Here is a 21,061-nt window from a genome sequence, read left to right on the forward strand (position 1 = left end):
CTAATCCTCCACGTTTTTCCTTAGCATCTCTATGCATACCATGTATTGTTCAGAGACTTTTTTATATTTTTATGTAATCCATTTAACCTTCTTAGGGGATGGCTTCCGCAGTGTTCTAGCTCCGCTCAGTTTAGAAGCTTCCCCAGTTCGCTGGTTCACTATGGCGGGTTAGGGAACAGGCAGTGACTGGCCTTCTGCATTTCGCCTTAGGTTCCGCCCCTTTATGTGGAGGGCGGAGGGCTTTTGCAGGCACTGGAAGGGTTCAGCTGCAGTGGCGTTTTGGTAGGGATTCCCAATTCGTCGGTCACGGCGTGACGTCGTAGTGACCGACTGAAAGGGAACGTCTCGGTTACGTATGTAACCCTCGTTCCCTGAAGGAAGGGAACAGAGACGTCACATCCCGTCGCCACAGTTTGCTGTTCCATTGCTGTTTTCAGGCCGGGGATTGTTGCTCGGCTTCTCAGCAATAATATAGCTGATTTGGTATTATGCACCTGCGGCTTATATACGCACCTGGCGGGGCGGCGCCGGCATTATGCAAATACCTGCATGCCAAGTTCATTGCCGTTTTCATAGTTTCTCGAAGTAGATAGGTCACCCGCGAAGCGGTTCCCAATTCGTCGGTCACGACGTGACGTCTCCATTCCCTTCCTTCAGGGAACGAGGGTTACATACATAACCGAGATGTTTTGTGACCTTGTGGGGACATTTTGATGTCCCCATGAGGAAACAAGCTTATAAATCAAACAAAATGATGTTTCTTGAAAATGTGAAGTGGGAGAAGGGTTTCTGTGATGGTTGGGGTTAGGGAATGGGGTAGGTAAGGGGAATAGAATATACAGTTTGTACAGTATAAAATGCATAACGTCTATGGAATGTCCCCACAAAACATGGAAACCAGAAATATTGACGTATTCTTTTATATTTTCTAAACGTTAACCAATTGTCGCCTGACGTTGGGGTTAGAGCTGGGTTTGGGTAGGGATGTCATGTTATGTAAATCTAACCCTAAACTGAAGCGACAATGGTAAGAAATTAGGACAAAAAAGTTGAGTAACCAATATGTGACAGTGACACAAACAGAAAAGCGTGACATGCTCACGCTTAAATGCGGTAAAACATGACATTTCATGTTGGTCCATACGTGATATAGGTATGTAATTTCGTGATACTGGGTTGTAATAAACCCACATTATATTCAGATTTACACATTCATAGTAAATTTATTTCATGATTTAGTTGACTTCTACAGTAACATTTTCAGCATTTTAGCTAAGCAGTAATGATATTTATCACCTGATAAAGGCTTCAGAACTGCATTACCACAGTAAAAGTTTATTTTCAAGTTTGTATGCGCCCCCTATTTTTACACCAGCCGTCACTGCTTGCTTCGCTGTACTCTCTATGGATAACTTTATTTTTAAATATTAAACATTGATTTTACTGTACTGATGCAGAATCAGGAGGGGAAAGAGCTTTAAATTTCATCACAATATACAAACTTTAATATACTTTCTTAAAAACAGGCTGCATTTTAGCTCAATAAGATCATTATTTGTTCCACATTTATAACAATGACAATATGCTTCCAAGGATTCTGCCTTATTTTGTATTTACATCTAAGCATGCAAATCTTTAACCAATGAATCTACAGAAAGCAGACGTGCAGTTTCCAAATCGAAAAATATGACAATAGAGCTTGCTTTATCTGTCAGGTCTTTTGAATAGTAAAACATTATCTGCTCCAACAGTTTTGTTTTACCAAAAACAAAGCAGATAAACAGAACGTTCCATTTGACTGAACAGTTTGTGGGAAATCACTCTACAGGTTTAAGAATGTTACTAATGCAAGGTCTTTACTTCGTATATGCTTTTTTATATATATATATATATATATATATATATATATATATATATATATATATATATTTTTTTTTTTTTTAAATCATGCCATGCTTCACTTCCCACTTCCTGTTTGTTTTGTATAAAGCCACTTCAAATCTGTTCACTTGGGGCTGATTGTTGTTTAGCCTACCTGTTTACCTGTATTCTGTCCTGTATCTGCCTGTTTTTGACCTGTACCTGTTTATTTGGATAGCCTATTGATTGTTTGCTGCCTGCCTCGACCCTTGCCTGTTTATTTGGATTTCTCTTTTGGATTACCCTGTGGATTTGTTTGCCTGCCCTTTTGTGGATTTTATTAATAAACCTCTTTTGCACATAGATTCAACTCTCCTTTGCTTTGTTTAAAGCACCCCACGTTACACCTAAACTCATTTTTTTTTACAGGATTTAGACTGTCGCTGTATCATGTCTAGCAAGAACAGGTGTTTTTTATCCTAATCCTACCCCCAAACCTAACACTAAACCCAACATTTCATAGGATTTAGGCAGAAGATAAATCTATCTTGCCAGAACTGATGTTTTTCATCCTAGTTCCAAACCTAACCCTAAACACAACAACTTTTGAGATTTGGCCGTAGTTGTATTCTATCTAGTCAGAACCGAACAAATGGGAACATGACACATCAGACTTGCTACCAAGAGACAACCATGACAAGCAGGGATTTCAAAATGAAATAAAAAACACAACAACAGTGGTGCCATAAATGGGCAATTACAGTTCACCGAAAGTCAAAACATGGTCAAATGAATTAATCTGGCTATCACAGTTGAAATATGTCTGAAGCAAAACATTTACTTAAAGATGTATTTCAAGTGTCAAAGCATCCATATGTAACCATAGAGCATAAAAGTACCCTACAAGATATGCAAAGATTTTATTTTTTATTGTTGTTAAGAAATTTTTTCAATTGTTGCAAAGTAGCAGGACACCAACACCACAGGAATTACCACCGATATTTTTGAAACTTGGTTTAGATCAGACTTCTTAATATTTTTTACAAGAGGTTTTTGTTTTTATGAATGTTTATTCAGGTAAAAGAGTCTCTCGACATCAACAAGGGATGCAGTGATCCTTAATGGTCAAATCTTATTCAGAAAACTACTAACTGTCACAGACATTGTAGAGCATTACTATAGAAGTGTTACAAAGGAATAAGACTGTTGTGGAGTTTGTTCTCATCTCAGATTCTGCAGTGCTGTTCTATGGTTGTTTCACTGTCATATGCAAATCATGTGTACTATAAGTTTGAATGAAATAGCCTAATTTGTGTACAGGGACACGAGATGAGCCAGATAGTTAAGGATTGTGTAAGGGTCTTTATTGTCAGTGTACACAGACACAAACACATATGATTCATGAAAAACATTTGATATAGTGTTTATAGATGGTTTCATCAGACGCACATGTGGTGATGTGTTACGCGCCTGGTATAAACTTTATTTTACGTTTCAGTTTTTTAAATGGTCTGGGTCCGGTTCCCAAAAACATTCTTATTGCTAAGTAGTTCTTTACCTATTCCTTATCCTCTCTCTTAACCCTATGGCACGATTCCCGACACGTTTGTACGTTAAGTATGTTTTCTGTAAGTCACACTTTGGTAAGCTTGGTCTGGACCGTTTGTAAGCTCTCTCTCTTAGCATTTTTTAGCGCAAGACGCGATCGCTACCACTGTGCAGCAGCCTTTGAAATCTGCGCAGCGCAGTACAAGTCAAACTATGGTATGTTGAAATTGATTTTATGTTATGGACATTTTAAGACTAATAATAAATGTTTGAAATCGATACAGGCCTATTTATTAAGTTGACATTATTTGGTATCAGAACTAAAATGGTTATTAGCCTAGGCTATTTTGTAATGTCATTAAAGCGTTTAAATTGGCAATCACTTTTGATAATTAAAATCTGGCAAACAATTTGGCTCAAAATGGCTAAGATCTATAAATGGGCAAGCATGGTGGTGTCCAGTAAGCGACCAACTATGACAGCGATCTAACGTGACCTTTTATTGAATCAAAGACGACGCCAGTGTTGTGTCGAAGTTTGTTTCCCATCAAAGTCTTTTCCCTCTATGTTTCTTATAACGTTTTCATCACGTTACGTTTATAATTTATTTAGAAAGATTAAAGTTTTGAATTGGTTATACTAAAAAGCAATAATATCATGTATTCTATAATACAATTTATTAAATATTTCATACATTTGACAGTTTTATATTGGGTTATGTCTTTTAACATATAGCCTGTCTTTTTCTTTTATGTCTCTACTGTTTGTAAAATGTTATGTTTGCACACATAATAAATATAGATTATACAAATGATTCATACTGTAAAAATAATTGACTTACCATTAAGAACAATAAAGATACATCACATAAATGCACACATATAGTACATCTCAGTAGCCATTAAAGCTTTCAATGTATATAAAGAATAAACGTATAACCTGATAAAAACACTATAAAAACACTAAAGGGAAACACAGGGGAAACAGACTTCCACACAACACCGGTAACCCTGAAACCGTTTAGTCCATGGCAATTTTTTTATTCGACTAAATTTAAGCCCTTTTGACATTTTGCCTGACGTGGCTATGTTAAAAAAATTTGCCTCTCGAGACAACTCATTATGGAGCTACTTCATCTTCTCAGACCATATTCTGTATCTAACTCTCTCTCTCTCTCTCTCTCTCTCTCTGTTCATTATAGATAGGTTGCTTTTTCTTAAAAACATTAACCACTGGCAATCAATAACGCATTTAACAAAAGTAACTGCAGCTGCATGCCAATTAATTCTGATTGTAAAGTACCTTACCATGTCAAGAAGCGGCACAAGTGGCACAACGGTATAAGGAGGGTGGATGATTAGTGAGGGATTCCCGGTTCATCTACTCGTCACAACATATTTGTAACAAGGTGACGATCTTTAGGGGCAGAACCAAAAGTTGGAAATTTTGGTTCCGCCCGGAAGTGTTCCACCCGGACCGGAAAGAGAAAACACCGGAACTTCCGGTAGCGCCGCGAAGAAGAAAATCGGCAAATTGAGTACAGCTGTGGCTAGTTAACAACAGCGATCAGCGATTGGAGGATACGCCGAACCAAACGGTATTTAAGAGCAACTTTAATCACAGTTGGGAGTGCTTTTTGTGACTGTTGGGCGTTGTGACTGTTGGCATTGTGCAGGTTTCACTCGACGCGCTACTGGTGGCGGTCGCACTCTCTCTCTCTAGTTAAAGCAGACGTTTGAAGTAAGTGTAAACCTTAAAGGTTGAAAGACGAATGTAAACAACGAAGTTGAAGACACATTAAGAGGAGAAGCAACGGAGTTGTGTGAGTACTCACTGTGGAGAAATTGTAGAAGTGTTTTGAAGAGACGTACTGTTGCAGTATTGATGTTGCTGATCGAAGGGAACGGAGAAAAAGGAGGGAGAGAAACACTTTGAATTGACGAGTGAGTAACCGTATTGCTGTACAGCCACTGTGTATTTACTAACCTGTCTTCTAGCAAATACCTCCGGGAAAACCAAGGAGAGCGGCCCTACCCCTAGGGAAGCGTGGTGGGTGAGCCGAAGAGATTCTTTTGATTGAAGCCAGCCACAGTGACGAGACCACCACTAAGGCCGCGAGATCCATCGCAAATCGGACTCGGGCAAAGTGGGCGAAGACGGGCGTCCTTTATGTGTACACGATTGTGGTGGGTGATTCTTTGTGCTGTGAAAACTTTCACTCGAGCGTGGTGCTGTGTATTCTGCTGTGTATTGCTGTGTGTGTGTCTTGCTAGACAAACCCCCGCCTTCATACACTTTGTCTGGGAGAACGAAGAGGCTGTCGGCCCTGGTGGAAACCCTATTATACTGTACGTGTGAGTGTATTTCTAGCTACGAGTAACAGAGTGGTGCCCGGAAACGAGTCCTGTCGAGACATTTGGGGGTTGTGAAGACCGGCGGCGAAGAGCTGGGAAACCAGTGGATACGTGAGTACAACAAAGGCATGCTATTGTGGATATTTTGATGCTACGAAATACTTACTGTTGCAGAGAACGTGGTTTAGGAAATCCCGCCCGTCCCGAGGTCCCTACAAAAGGGCGCCCCTGTCCGGTGGAAGATCGCCTAACGGTGACGTGAGAGGGCAGCGCTCGGCCTTGGTGCGACGGTGCGACGAGAACACCCCTTTACCGTAGGCTGTGTGCAGCGAATAGGTGAGAGAGCCAAGTGGAATTAACTGTGTCTTGTGTCCCAGCTGCTGTCTGTGGAGAGGGAAAGAGAGAAAGTGAACGCCAGAGAAAACGAACCGTACAAACCTCATACTTACCGTAGGCTGTGTGCAGCGAAGAGGTGAGAGCCAAGTGGAATCAACTGTGTCTTGTGTCCCAGCTGCTGTCTGTGGAGAGAGAGGAAGAGAGAAAGTGAACATCAGAGAAAACGAACCGTACAAACCTCATACTGTGAACGCCAGAGAAAACGAACTGTACAAACCTCATACTTACCGTAGGCTGTGTGCAGCGAAGAGGTGAGAGCCAAGTGGAATCAACTGTGTCTTGTGTCCCAGCTGCTGTCTGTGGAGAGAGAAAGAGAGAAAGTGAACGCCAGAGAAAACGAACCGAACGAACCTCATACTTACCGTAGGCTGTGTGCAGCGAAGAGGTGAGAGAGCCAAGTTGAATTAACTGTGTCTAGTGTCCCAGCTGCTGTCTGTGGAGAGAGGGGAAGAGAGAAAGTGAACATCAGAGAAAACAAATCGAACAAACCTCCTACTTACCGTAGGCTGTGTGCAGCGAAGAGGTGAGAGAGCCGAGTTGAATTAACTGTGCCTTGTGTCCCAGCTGCTGTCTGTGGAGGGAGAAAGAGAGGAAGTGAACACCAGAGGAAACGAACGGAGAATGGTACTCAGGCAGTGAAGAGTCCATTCACCAGTCTTACAAATATTTATTTCTGCCTCCAGGAAGAAGAAGGAGGGCGCCACGGCTAGCAGGGACCAGGTTGGAGCCTGACGTTCCCTTCCCCTGGCTTAAGGGGGTTTACATCCCCGCTGCCCCTTGCCCCTGCCTGACCCAGTAATACAGACCCCCCTGGAGGGAAGAGTCCGAAGAACACTTTAGTTTTAAATTGCCCTTTCCCCAATTCCCCATTCTTTTTAAATATTTAATAAATAAAGATTGTTTTAACTTTTACCTGCTCTCGTTGTTGTTTGGTCATTGGGTTGGCTTTGGGGACCTCCTCGAGGTGGAAGTTGAGAAGGGGCGTGGCTTTAGTTAAAGCACAGCCAGCTCCTGGGCGTGACATATTATTGACAATTTGATAATTTAATTAATAGTCTATATTTTACGGATAACTAGCCTGACGTTGCCATACTCAATTCTAGTCAGAATTTGAGTCTGATACCGCTCCATTGAGCTATAATTATGAGGCGTGTCTCAACCGAAAAATGCCTCTGCACTCAATTGGATAGACCTAAGACCAATCAGAGCAACGGAGGGATCGAAAAGAAGCTGGCAACGACCGCTAATTATATCCATCTCGTCGTGCACGCTGAGTTGCATCGCCGTGATAACGTTACCCATTTCAGTTGCGACCAACTTTTGCCGAATAGGAAGGACAGCAAAAACATCAACAAATGCCCTGCTCGCGTTTCTCTGTTCCTCTTTTAAAGTCAATGCTCTGTCGATATCTTTTAGAACAGACTCAATGTCAGAATCCACACATCTGAACTCTACAGCGGCAGCCATTCAACACACGCGCTCTTTGGTGACGTGGTTCATTACATTACTGTTGATTATCTGTCCATCATCGTATAAAGCCCGCCCTGACAATTTGATTGGTTCGACCAGCATTTGTCCTAGCATAGTAGCTCCTCAACGCAGAAACCCCAGACCGATCTTCCCGTTTTCAAAATCTTGTGGGCGGGGCTAAGATCTGCTGGCACCCAGGCTAACGGATAACTTAAACTATGTTAAAATAAATGTTACTGGAATAATTTGAGGAATGTTTAATTTGCACAGAACGTGTTGTCTTTATTAACATCGTAATGGACCTTCGAGTGAAGCAGAAAATTTATCCCTGAGAAATCGATCCCAACTAATTCAGCACCTTCACTTGGGACAGTGCCTTTGTTACGCTGAACTTAGAGGCAGTGTGTTAACAAGCTTCCTAAGGGACACTTAAGGGGAACACACTCAGGAACATAAACAAGAACTTTGGTAAGATATATCTTTGGTAAGAGTCATCTTAGCGCGCCAAGAGTGAGGGTATCGGGAAACCGGGCCCAGGTGTTTAAAAGCTAATAAAAAACTTTCATCCAACAAATCACCAAGTCTGCATATTCCATACGCCTTCCAATTTTAAAACCAGAGTCTGAGAGGCTGGGCATAAACTCTGAGTCATTATAAATGGGGGCCAGAATGGAACGCATCCCAGCCCTACCTTCGATTATACATATTCTGGGCCAGGCCATGTATTAATATTAATTGTATTATCACATACTGACTGAAAAATATTCTAACAAATAAAAGATTTTGTAGAATTGCCTTTTTTGTTATTGACTGTCTTGGCTTTCTTTGCCTTTTTGCACCTCTGTCATTTTAGATAATTAATTTTTTTATCTTTTTACTCATACAATGTCCTTAGATGTGAGCAATCAGGCAAACATTAACAACCCAGCCAGTATTACATTTATAATGGTCAAATAAATTTAGTCTGGCATCCCCTTACCCTTGAGCAATAGTAATTTTACAGTATTTACATACTGTCTGCCATGCAGTCAAGTATAACATGTAAAGCAAAATGCTGTGTAAACTTACGAGTGCCAGTGTCCAATGGAAGTAACTTCGATTTGAATGATATTGTGACGTAGGCTTTTATTTTATGCTGAAGACAAAAAAGCAGAACAGGAGTGACTTTTTACCAGGTTAAAAAAATCGAATAACATATCTAATATCTTTTTTATTTATTTTTTATTATATGCTCACAAAACAATATTCTGATGTAGTTTGCAACTGATCAAACAAAATAATTTATAATTCTTAACAGGCATCATGTTATTTTGCATGTGCCTTGTTCTCTTGCTTGTAAGAAGCAGCATATGTGTATATGACATTATTTAACTTTGTAGTCATTGTGATATATGGTGTCTACAGGAATAGTGAAAACGAATGTACAGTTGACTGCCCTGTTTTCCTATGGATACACACAGATTTTAGAAATGGACTTTATGGCTCTCTATTACCTTTATGTAATATCGAGTCGATTTGAGGTGCTTGTTCTCTTTAGACCATACTGAAAGGCCAACAGAAATTTATATTTAATGAGATGGCTAATTTGTACAAATTTGTATGATTATTTCTGTGTTTAAACATTTTTGTTATCGGCTTTCACTTGAGTTTGTCAATACTCCCTTTCACACATACAGTCTTTACTGGCAATTTACTGGTAAATTGCAGTTAACTTGTCATGTGTGAACAGAACCTTTCCGGTAAATCAGTGCTCCCAATTTACCAGTAAGACAGGTTGTAAGATTACCAGTAATTTACCAGTAAGCACTATATGTGTATGAAAAATATAGGATTAGGTTTCGTTAGTGTTTTTTTTTATGATAATTGTATAACAAATTCATATGAATTAGCCAATTTGTAAAATATGTACAAATTCTTGTAAAATCAGGTTACACTTGTAGGTTTGAATTTTTAACTTTCAGTTCAATTAAATAAAATTGAATCACAACATAAAACCCAAAGTAACAATTGTGTTATTTTATATTTTTTATAAGATGACTTTTTTATTTTATTTTTAAAAATAAATATGTTGTAATAAACATTGGACAGGTAGAGAATATAGATCATAATTTTTTCTGTCATGCATCTGTACACACCTCTCAAGACATTGAAATTTGGTAACTAAAACATACTGCAGTACCAAACACAATCAAACAACTTCAAATTTAAGAATCTGGTTATTAAATGTTTTATTAAAGATTACAATAGCATAAATTCTAAATAAAAAGTCTCTCAAAAAATGTCTTTATTAAATAAATTAATTTATGTTTTGCAGATGAGCAAGAACTCTACAACTCACATCCTTACGATGTAAACGGACACCTTTATTTGGATGATAGAGGCGGAGCAAAAAAGGAAAGGTGAGTCCTGCAAGTTTAAATTGAATAACCTGCAATAGATAATCCCACACACCATCATGAAGACAAAGATGCTGACCAAAAGCAGTGGCATTTCACCAGGTAACAAAATCTAAAATTAAATCACTGGCTTTAATTTATTACTTTGTATTTTATCATTATTATACGTTGCTCTACTGCTTAATTATGACTGGCCAGAAAGCTTTTTTATTTATTTGTGATAACAAATGTCTGAACATATATTAATAATAATAATAATAATATGTTTAATTTCTATAGCGCCTTTCCCATGCTCAAGGACGGTTTACAAAGACATTTTACAAATATATATTATTCTTCTTATTACATGACTACTTGCCACTTATGTAAACATTTGGACACTAAATATTAATTTAAATTAATTTATACAGTAGCTCATTTGTGAGAAATGCAAACCTTCTGCAAGAAAAATCTGTTCCGTAGGAGCTTTAATGCAAGAGACTTTCAAACAATGATAACTGTCTGGCTGTACATTATCACTTAAGTACAATCCAGTCATGTTTTGCTATTGAGTGATTTAAAGACATTTGTCCCAATGACTTAAAACCAGTTTTCAAGAATCAGCAACAATACTTTATTTCTAATTAATTCTTTTTCACACATTTGTATTCTAGTTATAGTGCTCCTAACAACTAAATCACAGACTTAGCATTTAGCATTTAAGGTTATAGATGGGTTAAATTTGTTTGCAGTGTCGGCCTGTAAGTGTAGTACACATACTGGGAAAATAAAGTTTTTTAAGTCGGTTTGGTTAAACCTGTCTGCTGAACGCATAAATGTAAATGTAGAGATTAACGTTGTTTGCTGAGACATTTGAGAGCAGGAGCAGAGAGGGCAGGTGATTCCAGTTTAAATAAAACATTTGCAAATCTCCATGGGCCGGTTGCAGCATCTGGGTATAAACCTGGTCTTAAGACTACAATGCACTTTACTTCCGACGTAGAATTTAAACACGTTGCATCGTACGTAGGCATTTTGACCTGTTTCTATGAAAAAAATAGAAATAATAGAATTTAACAATACAAAGGCTTTTGCCACTATTGATCATGGCTTATTTATGCAGAAAATGGAAAGATATGGAATAAGAGGAAAAGCATTATCCTGGTTATAAAGTTACCTTGATGACAGATATCAATATGTACAAATAAACTATGTTATATCAGATCTAACAAAAGTCACTTATGGTGTTCCACAAGGCTCTGTCTTAGGTCCCAAATTGTTTGTTCTGTATATAAATAATATTTCTAAAATCTCAAAATTTTTAAAAATTGTTTTATTTGCTGATGAGAAAAAACTATATTGTTCAGGGAAAAATCTGGAACAGCTTCTGAATACATTGGAAAAAAATTGATGGTTTCTGAAAAATGGTTTGACAATGATAAACTGAATTTAAGTAAAACAAATTTCATAATATTTAGCAATAAATATTGTAATGAAGCTAAAATTAGGATTAACTATATATATATATATATATATATATATATATATATATATATATATATAGAGAGAGAGAGAGAGAGAGAGAGAGAGAGAGAGAGAGAGAAACATATTTGTTGATATCTTGAAGTAATCATGGTAAAGAGACATTTATTTGATAAAGGGTAGGCATTCAGCCTACACCTCTTTCGATAATTATGTGTAATTTTCTTTTAAATAAATAACTGATTGTAAGGACCGAAATAAGATATATTTCTTTCATATCATTAATCCATTAATTTATTCAAGTGAAGGGAAACTTTTTTGCAGGCATCATGATATACTCCTTGTACCTCATTATTTTGCTTGGTAAGTGATAACCAAGACATGCACAGCACTTTTGTCACCAATATTTGCTTACTGCTCCTGAAAAATTATTAAATTAATTAAATTATTAATGAAAATTAGACATTACATTTTTAACATGATTTCCTGTAAATACACAGATTTTAATAAAGGATCCCAAGCTCAAGTTGTTAGGTTGGTTAATGGCAGTAGGAGCTGTTCAGGACGAGTGGAGGTTCTTCATGATGGTCAATGGGGAACAGTGTGTGATGATGACTGGTCTCTATCAGTTGCTGAATTAGTGTGTAGAGAACTGGATTGTGGAGATGCTATAGAAGCAAAGTCTGATGCTTATTTTGGAGAAGGATCGGGACAAATATGGATGGATGAAATAAACTGTGTTGGCAATGAATCCTCACTGGTAGACTGTGGAATTGCTGGGTGGGGAATACACGACTGTGACCATTATGAAGACGCTGGAGTCACTTGTAAAGGTAAATGTAAGCTTAATACAAATTGTACAGTGAACAGTATGGAAGTTTTTTCTGCCAAATAAAAAGTAAGTTATTAATTAAATTACAATAAAATAAAAAAAATCGCGAAATATGTCCAAAAATCTGAAAATGTATTGCTAAAATAAGAATTGAAACCTTATATTAAAATAAATTATTTCATTTTCAAGGGTATAATGCACCTTTCATGCCAAATAAAAAAAAAATGCAATTGATGATTTAACTTTTTCATTTTTAATAAAATCTCAAGGCAAGACTAACAATATTAAATGCCAAAATGAAATGTATAATCACTGACACTGTTTGTTTGTAACACTAGCCTTGGTTAGGTTGATGAATGTCAAATTAAATTATAAGTTTTACTATAATTTTATCCTTGTTTATTTGCTTCAAACCTTCCCTTATGAAAATTAACCATGGTTTTACTACAGTTTAAACAAAAAAAAAATTCCTTCAAAACATTTTTTCTTTACTGTTGATGAATAGCAGCAATTGGTAGGAACCATTTATCATTTTGCCAGGACCAACTTTTACCAAAACTGTACCAAATACGTTTTCCTTCATTTCCCATTTAAATTTATATTTCAGTAATTTAAACAAATAAACAAAGAAGAACCCAATAAATAAATATACATTTATAACATTACATTATCGTCATTGCAGGAGTGCAATTTGCTGGTTGTCCTGCAGGTGACCTTGTAACTTTGTTGTCTTACGATGCACTTATGACTTAACGATTACTCCAGAGCACTCGTAGATCTACATTGATTTTCAAGTGCTACTTAAGTTACGAAGCTTTTGGAAAAAGGCCCCTAATTCCAAGATGATTCGTACGTTCTTTTTAAAGATCTACTTAGCCTTACGACGCTTTTGGGAAACCCGGCCCTGAACCAGTTTGCTAATACAAAAGAAGAAATTTTAAATAATGACTCTTTTTTCACAAACAAGGAACGTTTCTCCAATATGTGTTCTTGTTTATACTTGTGTTCTTGCGGACCATAGCACATTTTTAAATTTTCATGTTGATTTGTCATTGTAGAGAACAGAGCTTTGAAGTTTTTCCAATGTCTGTTTTTGTGTTCTACAGACAAAAAACAGCATTCATCTTTAAACAACATAGGATGACAGAGTTGACAAGACCATTTGAGCAGTTTTAATAACATATCATGTATTCTGTTTAGCTCCTGTTAGGTTGAATGGCAGTGACTCATGTTCTGGACGAGTGGAGGTTCTTCATGACGGTCAATGGGGAACAGTGTGTTCAGATTATTGGGACTCTACTGATGCTGCAGTGGTGTGTAAAGAGGTTGGATGCCCAACCGGTGCTGAAGTGACAAGAAATTCATATGGACCTGGTGTGGGACAAATATGGATGGATAATGTTCAATGTACAGGGACAGAAATATCACTAAAGGATTGCACATTTAATGGATGGGGCATAAACAATTGTTATCATTCATATGATGCTGGAGTCATCTGTCGAGGTAGGATAGATACTGTTTTTTATTTGGTCAACCTCTACCTAACCACTCAAGTGACTGATTAAAATATTTATGATGGCATACAAACAATGTTTCTGTTTCTATCAGATTGAAAGGGGGTGGTGTGTAAACTGATCTGTAAACCGAAAATTGCTCTTATGTTCATTTCTTATATTTACATTTCATTTACATATCACACGATACTCTTGCAAAAACATGCAATAGCAAGGCAATAGCAACACATATTATTAAGTAGAGTCATGACCTGTATATTGAGCAGGGTTCATATTTTCTTTCATAACATTACATATGTCGCGCCACTCGAACATTGCATATTCTTTGCACGTCTGAAAACCTTTTAACAACAACTTCCTCCGACCCAACTTTGTACATTCATCCAGAGATCAAGCGTGAACCCGACAATAGATCTTGTGTACTTGCGCAAACATTTTGTCGGGATTATACGAAATGCGCATGTAAAGTAACATTCGAATTAGATTGCAACATTTAGGGTGCATGTACACTTTACTTTTGTAATCTGCAATCAGATCAAATTCAGTCAGACTGATGAATTATGGTTTTCTTTCATTCTCCTTTAGATGTTAGACTGGTAGATGGAGATAATCTGTGTTCTGGAAGAGTGGAGGTTTTATATAATAACCAATGGGGAACCGTCTGTGATGCTGGCTGGGATTTAACAGATGCTGCAGTGGTGTGTAATAGCATGGGTTGTGGGTCTCCAATAGCAGCAGAGACCGGAGCATTTTTTGGGCAGGGTTCAGGACCCGTGTGGCTGGATGATGTAGGTTGTTCTGGAAATGAGCCAACAGTGACCAATTGTTCATCAAATGCATTAGGAACAAGCACCTGTAGCCATGGACAAGATGCTGGAGTCATCTGCAACCGTAAGATTAAAAACCTTGGAAAAATATTGCTTGTTATTCAAACTAAACAAATATAAATGCTGTCATTATTTATTTGCCCTTAACTTGTTTGCTAACACAAATGAATACATTTTAAAGAGTCTTTTCCAAAGATAGTAATTTATGAAAAAAATCTTCCCAGAAATCATTTTCACCATCCCACATTTTTAAACTGGCATGTTGATTTAATTATTTTATTAAAAAGCTACATCATTTTTTGTGTTCCACAGACAAAATTACAGCATACTGTACAGTAATGTAAATAATTACAGTGTGGACAGGAACGTTTGAGCATTTTAATAACATGTCTTTTGTTCATGATTAGCTCCTATTAGGTTGGTGAATGGCAGTGACTCATGTTCTGGACGAGTGGAGGTTCTTCATGATGGATTATGGGGAACGGTGTGTTTAGATTACTGGGGTACTGATGATGCTGCAGTGGCATGTAAAGAGGTCGGATGTCCAACTAGTGGAGAAGTGACAAGAAATTCATATGGACCTGGTGTGGGACCAATATGGATGGATAATGTTCATTGTACAGGGACTGAATTGTCACTAAGAGGGTGCAGATTTAATGGATGGGGAATAAATGACTGTTATCATTCATATGATGCTGGAGTCATCTGTAGAGGTAGGATAGATATTGTTTTTATTTTGGATCTGATTGCAACATTTATAGTGCATGTACACGTACTTTCGTAATCTGCAATCAGATTAAATTTAGTCAGACTGATGAAATTTGGTGCATGTGAACATAACCATTGACAATCTCCTTAAGTTTTTTATTTACTACCATTTAGATGTTAGACTGGTAAATGGAGATAATCTCTGTTCTGGAAGAGTGGAGGTCTTATACAATGATCAGTGGGGAACCGTCTGTGATGCTGGCTGGGATTTAGCAGATGCTGCAGTGGTGTGCGAAAGCATGGGTTGTGGGACTCCGATAGCAGTAGAGACCGGGGCTTTCTTTGGGCAGGGTTCAGGACCTGTGTGGCTAGATGATGTGAGTTGTTCTGGGAATGAGCCATCAGTGAAAAATTGTCCATCGAAGGCATTAGGAACAAGCAGCTGTAGCCATGGACAAGATGCTGGAGTCGTCTGTAACCGTAAGCTTGATAACCTTGGACAAATATTGCTTATAATTCAAACAAAAATATAAATGCTGTCATTATTTACAGCAGGTAAAATAAATATTGAACACATCACAGTTTTTAGTAAATATATTTCCAAAGGTGTTATTCACATAACATTTTCACCAGATATTGGTAACAACCCATGCAATCCACACATGCAAAGTTATGTGTAATCATGTAAAATGACACAGGTAAAAGAATTGGACCTTGAAGAAAACAAGGTGCAAAAAGACATGGAAAGACAAGACAGTCAGTAATATAAAAGCAATCCTGCCCCTTGTCAGTCCAAATAATACCAGATGGTTCAGTTCCAACTGATGGCCAATAAAATAGTGTCTCATTACCAAGACACATCTAATGATGGGTAAACCCTAAACCAAACAGACAGCCATGGAAACTCATTTGGTTTCAGAGAAAGAAAATTAAGATACTAGAATGGCCAAGACTTGGTCCAATTGAAAATATATGGAAAGAACTAAAGGTCAGAGTACATAGAAGAGGCCCACAGAACCTTTAAGATTGAAAGACTATTTGTGTGGAAGACAGTCTAATTTACCCATGGGTGTTGGAACCATTATACTGTATATGGGTAGGACAAGACCCACCCAGGTTTTAAAACCAATGATATTGGAGCCACTCACTTTTTCTCTGAGACTACGTTCACACTGCCATCAAAATCAAACCACATGAAATCTGATCTTTTCAATTCTGATTTGAGCCACTTCCATATGTGGTTCTAAATCAGATACAGGTCAGATGTTTTGCAATGTGACCTCAGTCTGAACGGTCATATCGGAAGTCATGCAACTTTTACGTCATTCTAGATTGATGTGCGTCATAATTACGGAAATTTGCATGTTTGCGAAACCACTTAAAAACATTAAAGACATTAAATATTAACCTTCTGTTGCACATCGCCTTAAACATGAAATCCCCTAACACACAAATAAGTGTGTTTGACTTTCCTTAAAGCGTTGTTCAGATCACAGTAGTGTTGGGCGATATGCTCCATTTTGAGATCGTCCTATCGTCAGCCTGTGAGATCGGTGATACACGATAGTATCGGGGGGGGGGAGTAGTTTACTCGTTCTTTTATTAGTTAATTTTTTTACTCATTATAACAAGTCACTTGATTGGTGGACAAAAAAGAACAAAAGCAACACCGTCATGACCCAAACCTTCTTAAAACTGATGCTATTAATGCGAGCGGGTCATTAAAACCCTAATCATGATTACTTAATAACTGTAAAAACATGCATCTGCGCGCACACACACAGGTGCGCGCACATACACAAACAATTAAATGCATTTGTTAGGTGCTGTTGCAGAAGACTACACGTGTCAAGCAGTGGTGCTCTCAGAGGTGCCTTTTTAAACACATTGGTCCAGCGGAACGCAATCATATTTTAAACACAATCATATTTTAAACACGAGGGACGTGTTGCTAGAACTCATTATAATGCATATCATAAACAGGATTAGTGATCTGACTTCGGACAGTAAGTCAGTAAAAGTAAAGTTTGCCTCAGCTCGCATGAAACGCATCAAACAAAACAAAGACATGAGGATTACTACTTTAGTTTTTGTTCAGACTTCGGACAGATGCGAGAGCGCGTGCACGTAAGACAGAGAGAAGCGCAGCTGTTCATGACACAAGGAGTCCAAGACACGCGCATTAAGTGCAGGTACGTGCAAGAAGGAATTCTCTCTTTACAAGTTCTCCGCGTAAAGCAAAGCCCAAAAACCCTCATGTGAGGAAAAGCATGCAATGTGGATGTTAATGTAAAACTATGATGATAATAATAACCATTCGCCAACTATCGTCATGACTATCGTCATGAAAGCCTGCCATTGGCGATATGTCTGAAGATCGTCGGTACACGATACTATCGTCTATGGGCACAACCCTAGATCACAGACGTATAAGTGACCCGGGAGCAGACGGCCTCGGCTCGTATTGTTCGCTCCCACAGAACTGAGATAAAGCGTGCCAACTGGCCAGTCTGCGCAGCTCCATATGAAGTCCACAACACCTGCTCAGTAGTCTGCACGTTTATTTCCGTATAACCGTGTGCTGCGTGTGATGTAGTATTGTTCTTTTGCGCATGCCATGCAGTTCAGGACCACGAACAGTTCACACAGCTGTCTGATTTTAGCCACATAATGTGAACAGTCAAAAAAAAATCAAATCTGAGCAAAAAAGTCAGAATTGAGCATTAATGTTTGCAGTGTTCACTTGTCGAACGGCGTCAGTCAAATTCATTTCAAATGAGGAATGGTCTAATAATCCATTCCACTTGGCTCATTTAGAGTCCGTATCATTTAAACTCCATTTCATTCCTTATCTACTTTCACCTGGTTGCGCGAAAGTAATTAACTTAATCTGCTCTCGTTAAACCTTCTGATGTATGCAGCAGAGTAAAACAGAGTAAAAAAGTTTTTAGGCTGTTTTTAGATGTCATTTTCAATACAAGATAATGCCATCTACTCCAGTAAATGTTTTGGACCCACCCCATGCATTTTCCATCCCACATTTTTAAACTGGCATGTGGATGTTAATTTTTTTAAAGTCCTTTTTTGTGTTCCAGAGACAAAACCACAGTGTGCTGTACGTTTTTGAAACAGCATTAGTCAGCATGAGTAACTATTCACAGAGTTGACAAAAACATTTTGGCATTTTTAATAACTTGTCTTTATTCATGTTTAGCCTCTGTTAGGTTGGTGAATGGCAGTGACTCATGTTCTGGACGAGTGGAGATTCTTCATGATGGATTATGGGGAACAGTGTGTCAGGATTACTTTGGTACTCATGATGCTGCAGTGGTGTGTAAAGAGGTTGGATGTCCAGCTGGTGGTGAACCAAAAAGATACACTTACTTTGGACCTGGTGTGGGAACAATATGGATGGATAATGTTCATTGTATAGGGAGTGAATTGTTACTAAGAGGGTGCAGATTTCGTGGATGGGGAATAAACGACTGTGATCATTCAAATGATGCTGGAGTCATCTGTCGAGGTAGGACAGATTCTGTGTTTTTTTGACAGTCTGTACTCAACCCTTCGTCTGACTGCTTAGTAGCCTATATTTGTAATTGCATACAAAAATGATCCTGTTAGGGTAAACTCAGATTATAAAAAAACGTGCCTGAATGCATAAAGACTGGTTCGTTTGCCTATTTTGATTGCTCTGTACCGTGCCTGGTTGTGCGAAAGTCATTAACTTAATCTGCTCTCGTTAAACCTTCGGATGTATGCAGCACGGATACATGAACGTCTGAGTGGCACAAGCAATAGATCGACTGAGTTATCGCATCCCAATCAATTTAAAATACAAGTCCCCAAACTTAAAGCGATAGTCAAAAAAGAAAATTACCCCATGATTTAGGTTGTTTTCACATATGTTGGTGCGCACCGTGGTGCGGCCTCGGATCGCACCAAAATAGATTGTATCATTTTTCAGTTAGTGCGGTCCGTGTTCACACACACACACATATATATATATATATATATATATATATATATATATATATATATATATATATATATATTTTACTTTACTCGAAATGCCGCACCGTACACCATGTGACAACGGTCAGCGCTGTCATTGGTCTCTGACAGCTCTTACCGTCTCATGACCACCCCCACGTTTCCACGACAACCAGACTGACAGGGAGAGCGCAGCTATCAAGATGTGGAGATAAACGATGCACGTCTTTGCGAAGTTTCTTTGCTTTAACACGAAATTGCGTAGCTGTTCTATTAAAGCCTTTCTCACGGAGCCGTTTGCTAAAAAGCCCGTAATGTCACTATTTGTGTGTGGAGGACAGCTATGCATTTATAAAATCATCAGCTCAAACATAAAGGAGACAGAATCTCTATGAAACGGACCAGGATTGGCTTGTTTGTTGTTAACCCACAATATAACACCCGGCTCACGTCACAACGAAAGCCCCGTGGCTCAAACATGTGGAGAACTTCCTGTATTTGGTTCGGCCCGAGGTCCAGCAGTGTTCACACCACAGGTGGGTCGCCCCAGAGTTCGGCAACAGCTGCTCCGAGACCACCTGTTTAGAGCGGTCTCGGAGCGGCCGTTTAGTGCGCACCCGAGTGCGGCTGTTGTGTTCACACTGACCCAAACGCACCCAGGGTTTCTGCAGGTTTCACCAAGTCTAATTTAAGACTTTTTAAGACCTTTTTAAGACTATAATGAATTAAATTTAAGACCTATATCACTACAATGAAGTCCAATTTTATAGTCCAGTGTGAATGCATCCATGTGTTTTTTAGAACCTTTTATCTTTATTAACAAAAAACAGTATTTTCTAGGGGTGTGACAAGACACTTGTTTCGCAAGATGAAACAAGACTGGTTCACAAGAATAAGATCAGACAAGATTTTTACACTTTGCTGATATTACCAGTTTTTCACCTAAAAAGTCATACGAAGTTTTAAGAAATCCCCAATGATAAAATATATGAAGAAAAATAGTATTATAATTAACTAAAATCACATAATTTTAAAATGTTTTAACCAATCTAGGGGTTTCACTAACAATTATTTTGGTAAGGATGATGATCAAGTAATCATATTTTTTGGTAATAAAAATAGAGCTAAGTGGGCCAAAGCATTTACGATGACAATAGTGATGAGACAATAATAATTGGTTCAAATAATGTATAATGTGCATAAAATAAACACATGGTTTTATGTTACAACAATGTTAAAATATTACGTGTGGTTACTCAGATTAAACCTGGACTAGGTCTTATTTATATTAGGACATTTAAGGAGTTTTTTTTTTTTAAATATAACTTATAAAATACATTACTGGTGTGCATCTTGAGACAAAACAATGGCAGTGAAATATTTTATGGCAAAAATAGAAATAATTAAATTGATGAGACCAGGAGTAAGGGAAAGAATGTAGTAGATCCACCCTCCGGAGCAGAGGGGATGCTAATGCACCTATAAGCTAGATGCCAACCGCCATTAAAAGAAAAAAAGAAGACAGGCTTCGTTCGTTTTTGGACTTGGCAGTGGAGCCAAACGTTTATCGGATGTCTGATGGAGCAGAAGCCGTGGTGCTTAAAACTGCTGATGCAGATGTTTAGCATGCCGTGGTGCTCTTTAGGGCTACTGCTGTAGGCACAACAGAACGGAGAATTGCCGGATGTTTTTAACAGGTTTC

General features: G+C 38.1%; 1 protein-coding gene and 1 long non-coding RNA gene across 2 annotated transcripts in view; one reads left to right on the forward strand and one right to left on the reverse strand.

Annotated features, from left to right (window-relative positions):
- LOC129431620 (scavenger receptor cysteine-rich type 1 protein M130-like) overlaps positions 1-14,440 on the forward strand; it is a 60,650-nt gene extending 46,210 nt beyond the window's left edge. The window contains exons 3-4 of the mRNA XM_073870049.1: positions 12,007-12,312; positions 13,518-14,440. Coding sequence (XP_073726150.1) covers positions 12,007-12,312; positions 13,518-13,882 — 671 coding nt within the window. The 3' untranslated portion in view covers positions 13,883-14,440. The remainder of the gene's footprint in view (positions 1-12,006; positions 12,313-13,517) is intronic.
- The window catches only part of LOC141351464 (uncharacterized), a 461,703-nt gene that overhangs the window by 92,208 nt on the left and 348,434 nt on the right, over positions 1-21,061 (reverse strand). The gene's annotated exons all lie outside the window — the stretch shown is intronic.

The sequence above is a fragment of the Misgurnus anguillicaudatus genome, chromosome 1 (genome assembly GCF_027580225.2).
Source record: "Misgurnus anguillicaudatus chromosome 1, ASM2758022v2, whole genome shotgun sequence".
NCBI classification, from domain to species: domain Eukaryota; kingdom Metazoa; phylum Chordata; class Actinopteri; order Cypriniformes; family Cobitidae; genus Misgurnus; species Misgurnus anguillicaudatus.